This window comes from Falco naumanni, chromosome 4 (genome assembly GCF_017639655.2).
Source record: "Falco naumanni isolate bFalNau1 chromosome 4, bFalNau1.pat, whole genome shotgun sequence".
Lineage (NCBI taxonomy): Eukaryota > Metazoa > Chordata > Aves > Falconiformes > Falconidae > Falco > Falco naumanni.
The window spans coordinates 81,893,407-81,909,012 of record NC_054057.1 but is presented as its reverse complement, the minus strand read 5'-3'; the positions used below and the strand labels follow the sequence as shown (position 1 = coordinate 81,909,012).

The window sequence follows — 15,606 nt, the reverse complement described above, 5'->3', positions numbered from 1 at the left end:
ATCCAGTTTTGCTCGGGTGATGATGTGGGCCAGCAGAAGGTACCTCCAGCTGTAAATCCTGACTCTTTCAGGGCCAGGACAGCACCAGCCCCGCAGGGAAAACAATGCACTTGTTTCAGACGGCCCAGGGCGCATCAATTGCGGTGCTGGAAACAAATGTTGTTAGGACTCACTATTTATGTTGGGACCTACAGGGAGGGAGCAACTTGTTTTGTTTTTAATGGAGCGGTTGGGGAGAGGGAGAAAAAGCTTTTTGATAATGCGAGGAATGCTGGGGGGAAGGGAAGGTACAGAGATATGCATTTACTGTAAGTATGAAGAAGCGGAGGCCTCTTTATCAGACTGGCTCTAATGATGTGCCACGGTCACTTTATTTGAAAGCTTCATGGCTCACAGAAAAGTAAACAAATTCATTACATTATTTTTAAAAGAAGATTAACTGTAGTGTGTAGTCTGTTGGACAGCTGCTGTAGTAATCTTTTACAAACACTTTATAAATGACCACCCTCAGTGTTTTCCTGGGCTTTGTGTGGCTGGATTGTTATTTTAGTAAGTACCAGGGTGGCTTTTCAAATGAAAACGTTGTTTCCTGTGTAACAATTACGTACCTACATTCACCCTAAATATTATTTTATTCTCAGCATGAGTTATAAAATGTCTTCTATACAAATGCAACGTATGTTGCTTTTTCCCATGTATTTGCACATGAATGCTGGCTTTTCCATAAAACTAACTAAAAAGTACTTTGAACAAAGAAAGCAAATCCTCTTTACTGTCCCACTCCTATTTATTCTAATTTCTGCTTTCTTGCCCCTTTTTTTCTCTCTGAAAACAAAGTTGGAACGATGAGTCAGAGTAAACTTAGATGATATGCGAATTGACACTGAACGAATGTTTAGCCCTCAGCAGGTGTCTTTGACAAATAAGACTGTGTTCAGGTATCATCTTGTTTAGCCATCCTTTGCTTGATTGTTGGCAAGAATAATGTTATTTAGCACCATGTCTGGATTTTCATTCCAAAGCACTCAACTAACATGAATTGATGTAACACTATAAAGTGGTTTTAACCGCTTTCCATAAGCCGGTTGATCTCCTTGTGCGTTCCAGTTTCAGTTACGGATTCCTCAGACAGGTGAGGAGGGAGCAGGGAGAGGAGGAAGAGTGTTCTTTTGCACTCAGTTTGACCTCTGTGGGTTCCCTTCAGCAGAGGACTCTGCTGGGGAGTACGATGCTGTAGTAAAGCTGCTGGATCTGAACCAAGTCCACTCTGTGAATGTGATTCTTGATCTTGGAAATGTTGGTGGCAGTTAGGCTCCTTTGTCTTCCCCAGCCTTGGGATGTGAGATGCAAGTACAGCTGCTGTAGGCATGCGTGGCTCCTCCAGACTGCCTTACTTGTCTCTGTATACTCCACTTCCATCAGCTTATACCTCAAGTACTTGTCTGAGGGACATGCAGATTTGGCAGAAACATCAGAACAGAAAGTGTACTTTATTTTGAGCAGAAGAATTACGGATTTAAATAACTCAACCAAACACTTGCATGCAATCTCCCATTTTTCTGTCTTGTCGTACTGGAGTCTGCTTCAAAGTCCACTTGTGTACAGGTAAGGTAGACATTTCCTGGGCCACCTTACATCCATGCCATTTCCACTGCTGTCAGTGGGTGGCTTTTCCCTACCCAGAGACCTTGTTGTCTTGTAAATATAGCCTGGCTTCACAGGAATCTGTTCCTTGCCCGGGTTGTCTTAACAAACCCAGTACAACTGTTGCTGAGGAAGTGCATTAAGTAATGAAGACATTCACAAATCATTATTGTTTGGGCAACACCTCTATCACATTTCACATTACTGCGAACACTGTTTCCACAGTGTTGCCCACAGCCCTATCTCTTCTTGTTAAATGTCAAGAGCAGGATATTTAAATGATCTTTACAGAAAGGTGCTGAATATGTTTAGGTAAAAACAAATGCGAGCCTGACAACCTGCTCCAATCTGAGCCTGTAGTTTAGAAGTCTGTCAATGTTTGCAGTTTTGAGTTGGCTACAAGTGATAGTAGGGGAGTAGTACAGCAAGCAGGAGCTGAAAACCCTCAGCTCATCAGAAGAGCTAATGCTTCTAGTATTTTTGCTACTGGATTTCTGTTGGAAATTCTTCTGTTTGGAAGAGAAAGTGAGATTTAAATGGTCCTTGTGCATACCTTTAGCCTGCATTTTATTCCAGTGTCTGACCGATGGAGGTGGCTAAGAAAGTAGCAGTTCCTTAAACCAGGATGAAGGTATCAAAGTTTTATTTGGGACCATGTGGGATCTGTAACTATCATATAAGCTAGTAATTAGCACCACTCCTTCAGTCTTGGACTTGGAAATACCTAGAAGCAAGAACAACACAGTGTAAGAGTCTTGTCTGCAGAATTTCTTACTTTTTTCATTGCTCCATCGTTACTGGGAGGTTGCACAGAACCGGTGGCTTCATAGTGTCCAAATCCCTTCTGCTTCCCGGGGTACACAGGGGTTTGGATAGCCAGAATCTATTTTGTCTACAGTTTTTTGAAGGTCTGTGTATGATGATCATCAGAGTAGTTAGGGTTCTGTGAAGAGTAGATCTTTCAGGGAAGTCTTGGCGAGAGCATTGAAGAAACAGCTATCTAGTATTAGACCAGCAGCCGTTTCATTTTATGCTTTTAGTTGCTATTTAACAATTCAGTGAGACTATTGCCTGGAAAGATAGGAATGAACCTTTCCTAGACATTTAGGAATCCCTGGAGTCAATCTCATCTTGCTATGGAACAGCATTTTATTTCTACACTGTGTAATCTCACACTGGATTTTCCTTGCTAAACGCAGCGTATCTATTTAATGCTCTTCATCTGTACATGAAATACTTATTTTCCTTTTGGGGTATACTTACACATATATTTGCAGCAATATAGTTTTAGACGTGAATAATTAACTATTCTGTCTGCAAACCTAAAGAAATTTCAGCCTGTGTGGAATATATGTGTATATGTTTATTGAAGATCGTGCATATGTTTACCCAAGATTGCTAAAGGATCTCCAAGAGGTCTTGGGTGAAGGTGGTAGTTGCCAAATCTTCTCCTTTTGGCATAATGGTGATGAAGCCCCTGTGTGGCAGACAGGTTTTCTCAGCTCAGGGAAGTGTGACGTTACACAACAAACAGCCCCAGAAACTAAGGAAACCCTACTTCTCCCACTTAAATGTGCGTATGCTAAAAAAAAAAAAAATAATTAATAAATAAATAAATAAATAAATCCTTCCCCCTCCCTCCACCATGAAACAGTCTCTGCTGTTCACATTCCCCTCTCAGGTTTGAGTATGGGAGAACAAACAGCACAACAAATTTTAGATATGATGTTTAATACATAGCTATAAATAAGGTGCTCAGATTACTGTACTGCTGTGAACAGTACAATCATCTATAGAAGGCAGTTTCTCTAATATAAGTAGATAAATAAATAGATTTCTGGAAGTGCGGTATTTACAGTTGTGTGAATTGAGCAGAGTAGAGAGGTGATGGAAGTATAGTGAACAGTAGAACTATGGAACTTGAAGCTTCTGGTTTTAAATATTACCTGTGCCCTTCAATTGCATCTATGCATATTTTGTTCACTTTCCTATAGAAATATAAACAATTTATTCAAACGTTGATTATTTCAGGCAGCAAAAGAAGAGGAAGAACTTACTGCAGAGGAAAGGAGAAAACTGGAAAGAAAATTAAAAAAAGAGCGCAAGAAGAAGGAAAAACAGCTGATGAGGGAAGCTGGAATCTCTACTAAAAAAGTTCAGCCCAAAAAGCCGTCGGGATCTGAGCTGGCTCTGGCCTATTTAACCAGGTAAGAACAGTAAAACCACTGCAGGTGCTCCCTACAGAAGTGACCTGGAAACCATGCCAGAAATTCAGAACAAGCTGAACCAAGTAATAACACATTAAAGGAAATTGCTGTAGTTAAGTACTAAGTTAATGTTTCATCTCCGTTGACACCCTAGCGTACAGTTGATCACCCCATTGTATTTGTGTCACAGGAACAACTGAGAGATGTTAAGTATGGTGCAAACATTTTATAGAAAGACAGCACCTGTCCTGAAGAACTTTTAGTCGATATATAAATATCACCGGGTTAGCTGCGCTTATAAAGATGAAACTCACATTGCAGAAAAGATTGCATTGAGGAAATTAGTTTTGTTTGAGTGCGCTGTTCTAAGCAAAGGAGTTCCAACTGTTCTGTTTATATAAGCAAATTGCATCAAGTGGTTAAACATTATGGAGTCTGATTTTAACATCCTGCGTGATGTTTGGATCTTTGTAAGTTGAGATGGGATTATGCACTGTTTTAAAGTTAATAGTGTACAATACCTTATTTTTGCATACAAAAGTATACAGCAAGTATAGTAGCTGATTTCAGATCGGAAGCAATTACTTTGCCTAGTTAGTGCACTTATTCAGAATACTTAACCATAGACTGTGTTTTATGTTGGAACTTTAAACTAAAGAACTACAGCAAAGCATTCATAGTACTCTACAGACAGTAAGAGATTATATATAAACAGGAAGATGGTGTTTGTTTTTTTTCCAAACTACAGAATATACCCTGTCTGTAGGACCTCCAAAAGACTGGCATGTTACAAATAGTGGGTTACCACGTGGAATAATTCCAGGGTTGCATCTCTGGCCATGCTCAAAACTGAAGCATCCAGACTGTCTGAATTGTTACTTACCACTCTCAGTGGGGAGGGAGGAAATTAATTGCATTCCAGGCAGAGGGACATGTGCATTTTTGTTACATAACCCTCAGCACGCAGCGATAGCAAAATGACAGTAATATTTTTGATCTGGAAAACAGCTGGAGCAGTTCACTGTTTTGAACTGCAAATGGATTGACAGCTAGCTTTGAACCATCTGCTCAGACTATACTCTGGTATGTTTGCTAGTAAGTGGTGGATCTCTAGATAATGGATTTCAGGTTTGGAAAGCAAAGGAACAAGCTGTTGGTTTTTGATTGTTATTCCACTGTTACCCATATGGATTTTTGCCTTGTTAGGTGAAAGAATATGAAGCTGTATTTGAACTAATATTTGAACCAATTTGGCTCTAGAGTTTCACTTAACCTGTACCAAATTACCTTGAAATAGTAAACCTGCTATGTCATTTAGTCTTCTAATACACAGAGTCCAAGAGCTATATGTACAGCAATAGGTTGTAAGGGATTATTTCAGCAATAGACAATTTGAATCCTGTAGGCTTAACAGGGATAGGCATAAGATGTTGAACTGCCAAGCAAACATAACCACAGCAGTGTTCTAGCCCCAAATGTGCTGGGACCGTCTTGCACCATTGTAAATTACAGAAAAACAGCTTAATCCTTTTACACCTCAAATGTTTTTTCAACCCAGCAAAAGTGGGAAAAGAAACAAGTGGATTTAAAGTAATCAGAGAAGTAATATATTAGCTGGAGAAAAGAAACTAAAATTCGAGCTCTGGAAGTCCATTGCAAAACCCCCAACAGCTTCAAGGGGTTTGGCTCAAGGATTTCAGTCTACATGTTTTTGTAGACTACGGGCCTGAATAATAAATATGTGGGAGGATGAACTAATCTTACAGATGCAAGAGATTAATATAATTGGAGGTAAACAAAAGGGTGCTGTGGATTTATGGTTTGCCCCACATACGATAAAAAGCCTTACATGACATAAGGGTTGCTAAGTGGCATCTTAATTCCCTTGATGACGTGAATTTCCCGTAGGACAGGTGGAACTTGAAGTACCATATGGTAACTGAAACATTTTTCTTTCTTAAGAGACTATTTGCAGTATGAGAGCACAAACTTATGAGGCTTTAGCCTATGACAGGAAAATACTGGATTTGTTTTAGTGGAATTTTGTTTGATAACTTTGAAAGAAAAATGTTAGGAAGCATTCAGTGAGAGAATTTCTTACACATCTAGACTTCTGATATGCAAGGGAAAATGAAACTTCTTTTGTAGGTCATACGTATTGTAAGAGGTAGTAGTTCACTCAAAGTGCAGAATAGTCTTTTCTGGCACGTGGAATTCTTCACCAGGAGAACTGCTGTTTCAGGCAGTAAGGTCGGGGACAAGTAGCAAAATTTTACTTGGAGGGAATAAACCACAGTTAAAAAGTTAGTGTTTTGGGCGGGAGGGGGGGGTGAGTGTCCTGTGTTTAGAAAGCCCTGTTTCTGCAATGGGTTTTATGTCCCATTAAAAAAATAAAATGGAAGTAGCATGCAGCCCACAGGCAGCACTCCTCTTTGCTGAGGCACAAGGTGACTTTCAGAAAGAGTGCCTCATTCTTTTAGTAGGGATGAGTTAATGAAGAGAGCATTGATGAGAGGGAGTAAGGCATGCAGTGTGCTGAGGGCAGGAGCGCTAATTGCATACTGCCCTTCCTGACAGCTTTAGGACCAGCACTGCAGCAACAGAACTAGATTGAGTGATGCTTCGCACAAAGAGCAAGGCTAGACCAAGGCATGTGGCTGTCTGATAGCACTGCCGATGTGTGCCCCTGCTGCCAGGGGTCTTTGTAAACTTCTGTACTGCTGGGCACAGCGTGCTACAAGCTGACCAGTTCTTCCAGTTTTCCAGGTTTATTATTCGAGTTTAAAAACAAACAGTCCTTGATGCTTTGCCAGCCTCCAGAGAGGTCAAATTATCATTTTATTGGAGGATCATCCTAGCAATTGAGAGGCTTTTTTTCCCGTGCATATGGGATGGTCCCATGCAGCAGCAGCTGATGCCAGCTAGCAAACTGCAGCCCCTAGCTAGACCTGAGGGTGCTGACGGTTTCCCCTGTGAGCTGGGTGACGTTGATAGCCCAGGGTTTTCAGCTGCTTTCTCATTTGACTGAGACCAGGACAAGCATGCACCAGGTTTTGCACTCCTGATGGAGGAGAAGCAGCCAAATGGCTCCTTGTTTTTTCCTCTCTCACTTTCTGTTGGCCTCTGGGAAAAGGAAAGGGGCAGGAGAAAAAGTCTTTGCTTCCCCACTTGTTATCTCACCTTTTCCCTTGCTGAACTAAGCTCAGGTGGTTTCCCAGTGCAGTTCTGTCTTATGCAGCAGTCACAGCATGCCTGCGGAAACAGAAGAAAGTCTACCATCAGATTCTCCAGCTTGCTGCTGGAGCAGAGAGGAAGATCTGAAGATATGTAGGGGATTAAAAATAGGGAGCTAAAGTAAAAAGGGAAGCAGAAAGGTTATGAAACTGAGAAGGAAAAAGGAAAATGTGGAACAATGAATAAAACAGAGTGGTACTGAACAGAAGAGAAGAAAACCTGTAAAATTGCTGCAGAGGAATAGGGAAAAGCAGGGACGAGGAAGGATTAGTGGTAGAATAAACTGTACAAATGTCTTCCTTTTAATGATGAAATGCCTTTTTTTCTTTATGATGGTAAGTGATGATTCGGGTTTAAAGCTAAGATTAGAACTTCTCATTACTTTGATTCTTGGAAAATATAAAATAAAAATTCATCCTTTTCTGGGCATTAAGTGCCTTCAAGTGAAAAGATGTTGCAATTCATGAGAATGGTAATTAGACTTAATTATAACCTAACTGACCTTCTGTGGTGTTAAAATGTTGGCAGAACTTGTTTGTCTTGGCAAGCCACTCTCTCCCTAGAATGCTTCTGTTCTTGTGTTTGGCTTAGAAAGCTCACTGCTATATGGATCTGCACGTAGGGTTTTCTCCATCACCTGTCAAAGTAATAGAGATCTGAAAAGATGACACTCAAAGTATGTGGAATTACAAGACTGATATAATCTGAAGTAGAAGTGACAGAAAATATTATTATCTGGATATTGCTGTGCATTACCTAGGAGTTGCAATGCTATTTATCACATGTTAAAATTTTAAAAATAAGCTGCTGGAGTAAATTTCTTTTCTTTTTGCAATGATTTGTGTTGTACTAGTAATATATGTCATCAGAATGTTTACCAAGGCGTTGTCTTTTCAGTTTTATTTATAGATCTTACTTTCCTCATCCTTGATTTAAATTTAGGTGAGATTCAGAGAATGTCAGAGATTTCTTTAAGGAAAAAAAGATACTTATAAGAATAATACAAAGCAAGGGCACATTACAGAGGCATGAAAGTGGGAGACAGAATTTCCCATCAAGTGGGGATGTAGTCTGACTCTGCAGAACACAAGGTGGCTTTTGCTGAGTGCAGTGGCAGTTTTGCTGAAAGCAGTGTACAGCCCAGGGCGGTTATTTATCTGCTGTGTTTGCAGAATGGAAACATATCCTAGTCCTTGGTCAAACATTATTACAAACAGTACCAAGCATGGGAGACTTTAAAGCTGAAACACTGTTATTTTTTGCAGAGAATACAGAAATCTGGGGGGTGTTGCTGGAAGCACTTATTTTGACACTTTTTGATATTTTTAAACATATATAATATATTATATACAATATAAATAATAAAAAATTGTATAAAATGTATCAGGTCTTTACTCCTACTGGAGCAGAGGCCATCTGGAGAAGGGCATTAATAGGTAGCTTAGTGCTCACTCAGTGTTAGCGTCTAAGAAGTTTCTGGTTTTTGAAGGAACCAGTAGAAGCTTGTGCTGGGCTGTAAGGGAGGCAGCAACATTTGAGATCTGCGGCTAAAGAGCTGAGATGATGGTGGTCCTTCAGGAAATCACAAACCATTCATCCTACTGCATTTGGGACCAGGTGACTTTTGGGAGAGCTTCTGTGCAAATGCAACCATCCTCATTAATGTTGAAAAATAGCTTCTAAATTTAATGTCCATTTAGTGGGCTTGTGTCAGATTTAGTTTGCTTTGTTAATCCATAATGTTTTGAAGCTGTTTTTCCTCCCACAGGTTAAGTGGATTTTTAGCCACGGTCAGTGATGATTTCTGATGTTTCATTCTGAACATTTAAGTCATTCTGCTTGCTGCTGGCCTTAATCTTTATTAATTTCAAACTTGGCACTGGTGTTAATGTTTCACCATCAATGGCTTAAGCTTTTAGATACTAGAAATAACTGATGCACTAAAAATGTAAACATACGCAGATTTTTTTTTTCCTCCCTCCAGAGACAGACTCCTTGGGTTTGATAGCAACTAACATTATCATTTAGTATAATCTTTCCTTCCCCACCCTTCAGGACGAAGAATGAGTTTCCTTCCTGATAGGGAGGGTGCAGAATATGTAAAGGCTCATCAGTTATCTTGAATTTAATACAATATTGGGGAGATGCTCAAGTGATGAATCTCAATTAGCCAGTAGCAAAAATAGTATGTGAGCTTCAGAGAAACCATTGTAATTAGACACAGCAATGTTGCTGAATTCCCTTCAACAACTGGGGCTTTAGCATACCTTGAAAGAGCAGTTTTTCCTCAAAGATCAGGGAATAGTGATGGAGGCTTGTTTTGCTTTAATAATCATAGGACTATTTTTTAAAGGTTCTGGAACAAGCATTAACTATGGATGTAATTAATCTATTAATACATGCTTGTAGTCATGTTTCATATTCATTGGTTCCATAAGAAGCCTCATGAATCCAGAAAGTCAGGTACAGGATAAATTTGCATTTGGTGTTGTTCTGTAGCTGTTTTATATGGACTTGGGCAGGCAGTTGCTACTATCTGATTTCAAAGGCTTGCACTTTTCCTGATACTCTAGTGATCAGTTAATTTGTTTAATCACTTCTCCAACTTTCTATATGGCTTGACTTTTAATTTTTACCAGGGCCTGACCTGCCTCTAAGTGGGATTCTTCTCCTTGACCTAAATCAGCGTGTCTGTAGAACTGAATGTTTTCCAACTGATGTTAATAGCTGGACAGATCTTCCTCATTTTAAAGGAAGCCACTGTCTTTGTTCATGGCACAGAAGAATAGTCTCATCATATTAAGAGTGAGTTATTTTATCCTACACTCCCTTGTGTAACTTCAGTACCCCGTGGCATCTGATGAAGCCACCTCAGTTTGTTTGCAGTTCCCTAGCAGCCCTGGCATTACTCAGAATCTCTACAAAGCACTCTGTTGCAATGCCCACACCTTTCCTATTTTTAGGGTGCCGGTATGCTGGCAGTTATTTTTGTAGGGGTAGGTGGAGAAGGCATATTCACTCTACAGATTTGGGTGCTGCTTAGGGCTATTCTGTAAATGTACTGAAGCATATTCTCTTCTGCAGAAGGCTTGCTGTTAGGGTATTTGAAGGAGAAAAGTTGTTCTGCTAGGGTGGACCTGTTACTGAGCAAGGTTTGCTAAATCATTATATTGCCCCACTTTTTGTAAATAACTTCTCCCCATCCTGGTGTTTACACTCCTCACATGGCTGTATCGGTTTTCTCAACCTCACTGCCCCTTCAGTGAAGCAATACATCTGTAATCCTTCATCTGTTCCTAGTCCTTCCAGGCACCAATGTGCTGTATCGCTCTTCTTTGAACTCCTGCGTCTGTGATCATTCTGGAAATGTGAGACCTTGAAGTAAACATGCTGTTTTACTGGAGCCACCTTCCAGCTTTGTGCAGAAGGGACTGAGAGTCTGCGATTCCTTCTTGCTCCCTGTCACTCTGTCTTTGGTTTATGGGCAACAACATTGGATTTATCTTTGAGCCATAGCATATTGAGAATTCACATTTAATTTGCTGCACACTAAAAACCTTCACTTTTTTGTTGACCCCCTGAACTATTCAGTTTTGCGTTAATGACAGTGTTGGCATGAACATGCCAACTATAACCATAATGTATTTTTCACTGACTGTAAAAGGGACAGTGCTTCTCATCCTACTTCAGCCTGGCTGCAGCAAGTCAGATACCCTACCATTTCAGAACTGGTTTTATGATACACATTTCCAGATGTTAGTGTTCTCGTTATCATCTGGTTATTCAAACTATGCATTTAGGATTCTGTGAATGTCACGTTACACTCTCAGTAATAGCGCCATACAGCTTTTGCCTGTTTAATCAAGATGTCTAATGGCAGCCCAACTTGATGATTTTAATTCGCTATGATACACTCAGTGACTTATGGATTCACTTTTCTGTATCCTGATGGCAAGTGATACGCAGAACTCTGCTGGAGCCATGCCAGTGTTTTTCTAACCCCTGCATGACATCCACAGGATGTCATATTGTGCAGGAATTGCTTTTAAACTGTTACGAATTTCTCGGTGGGTTAGCTGCTGTTCTCATACAACAATTTCACTGCTTTACAAGGAGCCTGTTAACATCTTACTCTTAATTTAGTGAGTTCATGGAGATTACTGTTCCTCATCTATATCTCATCTCTTTTCCCACCTATAAATATTATAGCCATCCAAGGCTCACAAAAAAAAAAAAAAAAAAAAAAAAAAAAAAAAAAAAAAAAAAAAGGCAGGCAACAATTTTGGTTAGCAGCTCTTCCACGTGAGTCCAGTTTTGCGATGCGGGTGGTTAAAGACGTGCCAGCAGTGAACAGAGGAAAGTGCCTGCATGACACAGTGCTATGCAGAAATACTGACTTGGGTCTGGAAGTGAAATAACTGGGTTAACAGCCAGATGAGCCTGAATGAAGAAGTCATGGTGCTCTGCAAACAAGCTCAGGCATTTCACGGAGCTGATTTATAAGTTATACCGCTTCCAGTGCCAGAGCAGGTAACAACGCTTCTTTAGCTGTTACTAAAGATAAACTTGTCAGTTAAAGTTAATGCTGACAAATAATGTTGTTATTTACTACATAATTCTAAAATAGCAACCAAAAGTTAGAACAGAAAACAACTTTAAGTAGCTCAGAGCCAATCTTAACTATTTTTACCAAGAATTTCTGGGAAGAAAATGAACTGTAGGAATATATTCTGGGTATCTGTAATACTATCCTGGAAATGCTCCAGATGGACAGAAGTGCCTTTTAAAAATATTTCCAGTCATTTCTAGCAGGTCCTCTCCATACTGGTGTAAAAAATGGTGAAGATCCTAGGTACTTATAAATATTTTTGGGTGTATTTTACCATTTCTGGCTTGCTGGGTAAGCAGCTCTGGTTTCTAGAGGCAAAACAAGTGATTGCTTTGAAGATTGAAATGTCAGGTTCTAAGACATTTAGGCTTAGTTATGCGTGGAAGTTCTCAGATGTTGCAGGTGTTCCTGTGGTATTTTCAACTCATTCAGAAGTAGGAAGTTCTAGAAGCATTGACAACTGCATGATTTTCCAGCTAAATTAGTAAATGCTTAGGGCGCAACTCATTCAGCTGAGCTTTGGAAAAGCAGCCAGACTAATGTGACTTTCCCTGAACCAAACCTCTTATGATTTAGCTATTAATGTTGTACTGGATAAACTCCTTTCTATAGGGAATGGGTTTGAAGTAGCTTTCTTACCTCTTTGCTTCGCGCTAATGTACAGCTTAAAAGGAGAAAGCAAGGGATGCACATGTCTCTGCTAATTTTTTCTTAGTCAGTAGCTGTTCTACCTTTCTGAACCTGCTCATCGTCCTACTTAGTTTATGGCAGAGCAAAGAGATTTCTTCTTGTAATTTCCATACCCATAAATGGTTACTAAATTTAGCAACAAGGGAGAAATTGATTAGGAAACTCTAATCCTACATTATGGCTCCAAATAAAATAATTTGTCTTTCTAAATCTTTGCATTAGTTTTATGGAAGGTCACAAGTACACATCTCAAAGCATATTTCAGTAAAAGCTGTAGTGCAATTTACTTTGAAACCTTCTGTCTCTTTGCGCTTCTGCCATTTTTTCAGTGTGAAACAGAGCTGTCAAAATATTTACTTGGGCATTTGGTTCAAACATGTTCATGGGGAAATACTGTATTTAATAGCATCATTAACATGAATTCACAAATCCTTTTATCTGACATCTATCATTTACAGGATCAGCTGAAAAATATATTGACTAATTAGACCCATCTTTAAAGGGATATATTTTTTTTTAATATTTTCTCTATCTTCTCCCTGTCATAGTAATGGTAACTTGCTTTTCTATAGTACCATTCCTGATAGCATATCATGACTGTATTTTGGCAAAATAAGTGAAAAATATTTTGACACTAATTTATTCATTCTTGTTATGACAGCTTTTGAGACATTCTTATATTACCCCATTTTTTAGATGGATAAATTAAACAGTGATGAAGTTTGTGACTCACCAAAGTCCTTGTATTATCCAAAGGTCTCCTTTCATGCAAGTGACACAAGGGAAACTAGACATAACTTTCTTCTCATCTGAACACGGCTCTGTTTTCTTTGGCCCTATACCAATGTCTAGTCCTAACAGACCTGTAGAATTTTTTAATTCCTTATTTTGAAAGAGGAGCTTTTTCTGTAGTGGCATCTCAAGACATTCCTAAAGGCCACTAGCAACTGTACTGATCTCTGGGTGGGCATGCAGTGTCTGGATTAATATTCCAGACTCTTCTAGCTAATTTGGGAGAGGTTTCTGTCTTCCATGGTTGAGGTCTCCTTGCAGTTGTGGTCCTTTGTAGTATTACTCAAATGACCGGAGCAGCTTTATTCCACTTTATTGCTGCTGATAAAACTAGGAACAAAAATTCCCCAGTTAGCCAGCTGGAGGTTACAGACAGCACTTTTATTCTTAGTCACATATATGAGATTTTTCTCCTGCATGTGATCTTGTGTCAGATGAGATTGGTGGCTTTTGAGATGACTCATTCTCATGTGCCTGGGGAAGCTTCCCATGCATTCTTGGTGAATTTATTTTTTTCAAACTTCAGTTTACATATATTTATTTATAGTTTTTTTTAGTGGGATTTTAAAAATTTCTTGTAAATTTTCACATATGTTGTCACAGCTGTAAATTGTATTAATGATAATTAACTGTTGTGCTGTAAAGTGCTTGCTTAGATAGGGAAAACTAGATTATGTGTGTTAAGCTCATAAATATAGGGGTAAAAATAGTTAAGGTTTCTTTGCCTGAGTCTCTTTCCTGTAAAATAACATCTTTATTTCCAAACCTAGTTAAGAAAATTTAATGCATCCTTTCTTAATGACTCTCATTTCCAGTAAAATAAAATTTAGTATAAATGAATTTTCTTAACAGTTTATTAAATGTAGCCATTAGATATTTCTCATTGAGATCCAGCTTTCATCTGTCTATAGTATTATACAAAAGAGATTGCATCTAATTGAATAATTTAGCAGCTTTAATATATTATTTCATCCAAAAATTACTTTTAGAAACCTTGTGAGATATATTAGGGAGATGCAGAAGCAGAAGTCTTTAATAACAGGCCAGTCTGCTTCAGGACCGTATCCTGACAGTAACTAGACACATTCATTGCTGACCGAAGTTGTGGGTGCACAATGCTTCACACAATCACTTTGACCTTTTCCATTTGTCTTGAGGAAAACTTGTGCACTATTCAGGTCAAATAAAACCAGAATAATTACAATTACCCATTTCATATAGAAGTATTACAAGAAATTACCTATTGATATTTTTAAACTAAAAGCAGATTGCAAGGATTATTTGCTTTATTTAAAAAAAATTTCATTTGCAGTGAGGCTTCGTTGAAGGAGTATGAGGCATAGCTTTTTCCTCCCATCCTCTGAAGTCTGCTCTCCCCTGGCTTTCCAAGCTCCTTGCCTAGCGCCTGGCTCTGAGCCCAGGCATCCCATCCTTAACCTGTCGTCTGGATTTGAGAAAAGATATTTTGTACTTACCCATCTTCTTCCATTCAGACTATGTTCTTGACATGGCCAAAATGCAATAGGAAGGTTTCATGTTTTCTTCGTGTCATAAAATTTAGATCTAGGAGAATTAACGTGGCTGCTCACTTCTTCAAACACATTGAAACTATTCATCCAGTGCCCAAATACTCATAATAGTGGTGAGTAGTTTGTAGCTCTAGGGAATCATTTAGTCTAGTCAGCCAAAGCCAAAATTAAAATTTAAAAAGCAGTTGGCAATGATTATTAATCAATTAGCTCCAGGGAGCTGTCAAAGCTTCCAAGCCAGAGTTAGAATAGCAATCAATATTTTTGAAATAATAAAACTGGATCCTTAATAAAATTTGTCTCCTGGTTCAGACATTTATTAATATGATGATGCTGGAAAAGGTATCAGTAATTACTTTTATATGAATAAAATTGAATTGGAATGAGAGCCATCTGCAGGAAGCACTAATTGGCAGATCAGTCTTTAAGCATAGATTACTTAAAATGTTAGTAGTGCAACACACATCACAGGATATTAGAAGAGGAGAATCTGATACTGTCCTGAATACTATAGTGGAGCAGCAGATTTTATTATGCAGTGAGATATCTGAACATATCAGCTAAATCAAGAAAATGCGAGTGGGCTGTCAACTGCTGTACGCTTCTAGGTTGATCTCAGTTTTTTCACGGGCTTGTCCCTTTTTAGAACTCTTTTGCAAAAAGAGTAAATCATCTGTAAGGTTACAACTTAGGATATTCAAATGGCCGGGGGTCTGCAACACTCTCCATCTGCCTCTGTTGTACTTCCTAATGAATGTGACAGTGGGATATCCGAATCGGGATGTAAAAAATGACAAGGATTGTTGATGGGTCTTTTTTTTTTTCCTTTTTCTTTTTTTGAAAGCTTCTATATATGTTCTTGCTGTTGGTCCAGAATACCCCCAAATGTGGTATCCTCTCA

General features: G+C 38.9%; 1 protein-coding gene across 2 annotated transcripts in view; it reads left to right on the top strand.

The window, feature by feature from the left end:
* The window catches only part of C4H7orf50 (chromosome 4 C7orf50 homolog), a 42,912-nt gene that overhangs the window by 13,037 nt on the left and 14,269 nt on the right, over nt 1-15,606 (top strand). For both annotated transcript variants that reach the window (XM_040589950.1, XM_040589951.1), the window contains exon 2: nt 3,676-3,851. In XM_040589950.1, coding sequence (XP_040445884.1) covers nt 3,676-3,851 — 176 coding nt within the window. The remainder of the gene's footprint in view (nt 1-3,675; nt 3,852-15,606) is intronic.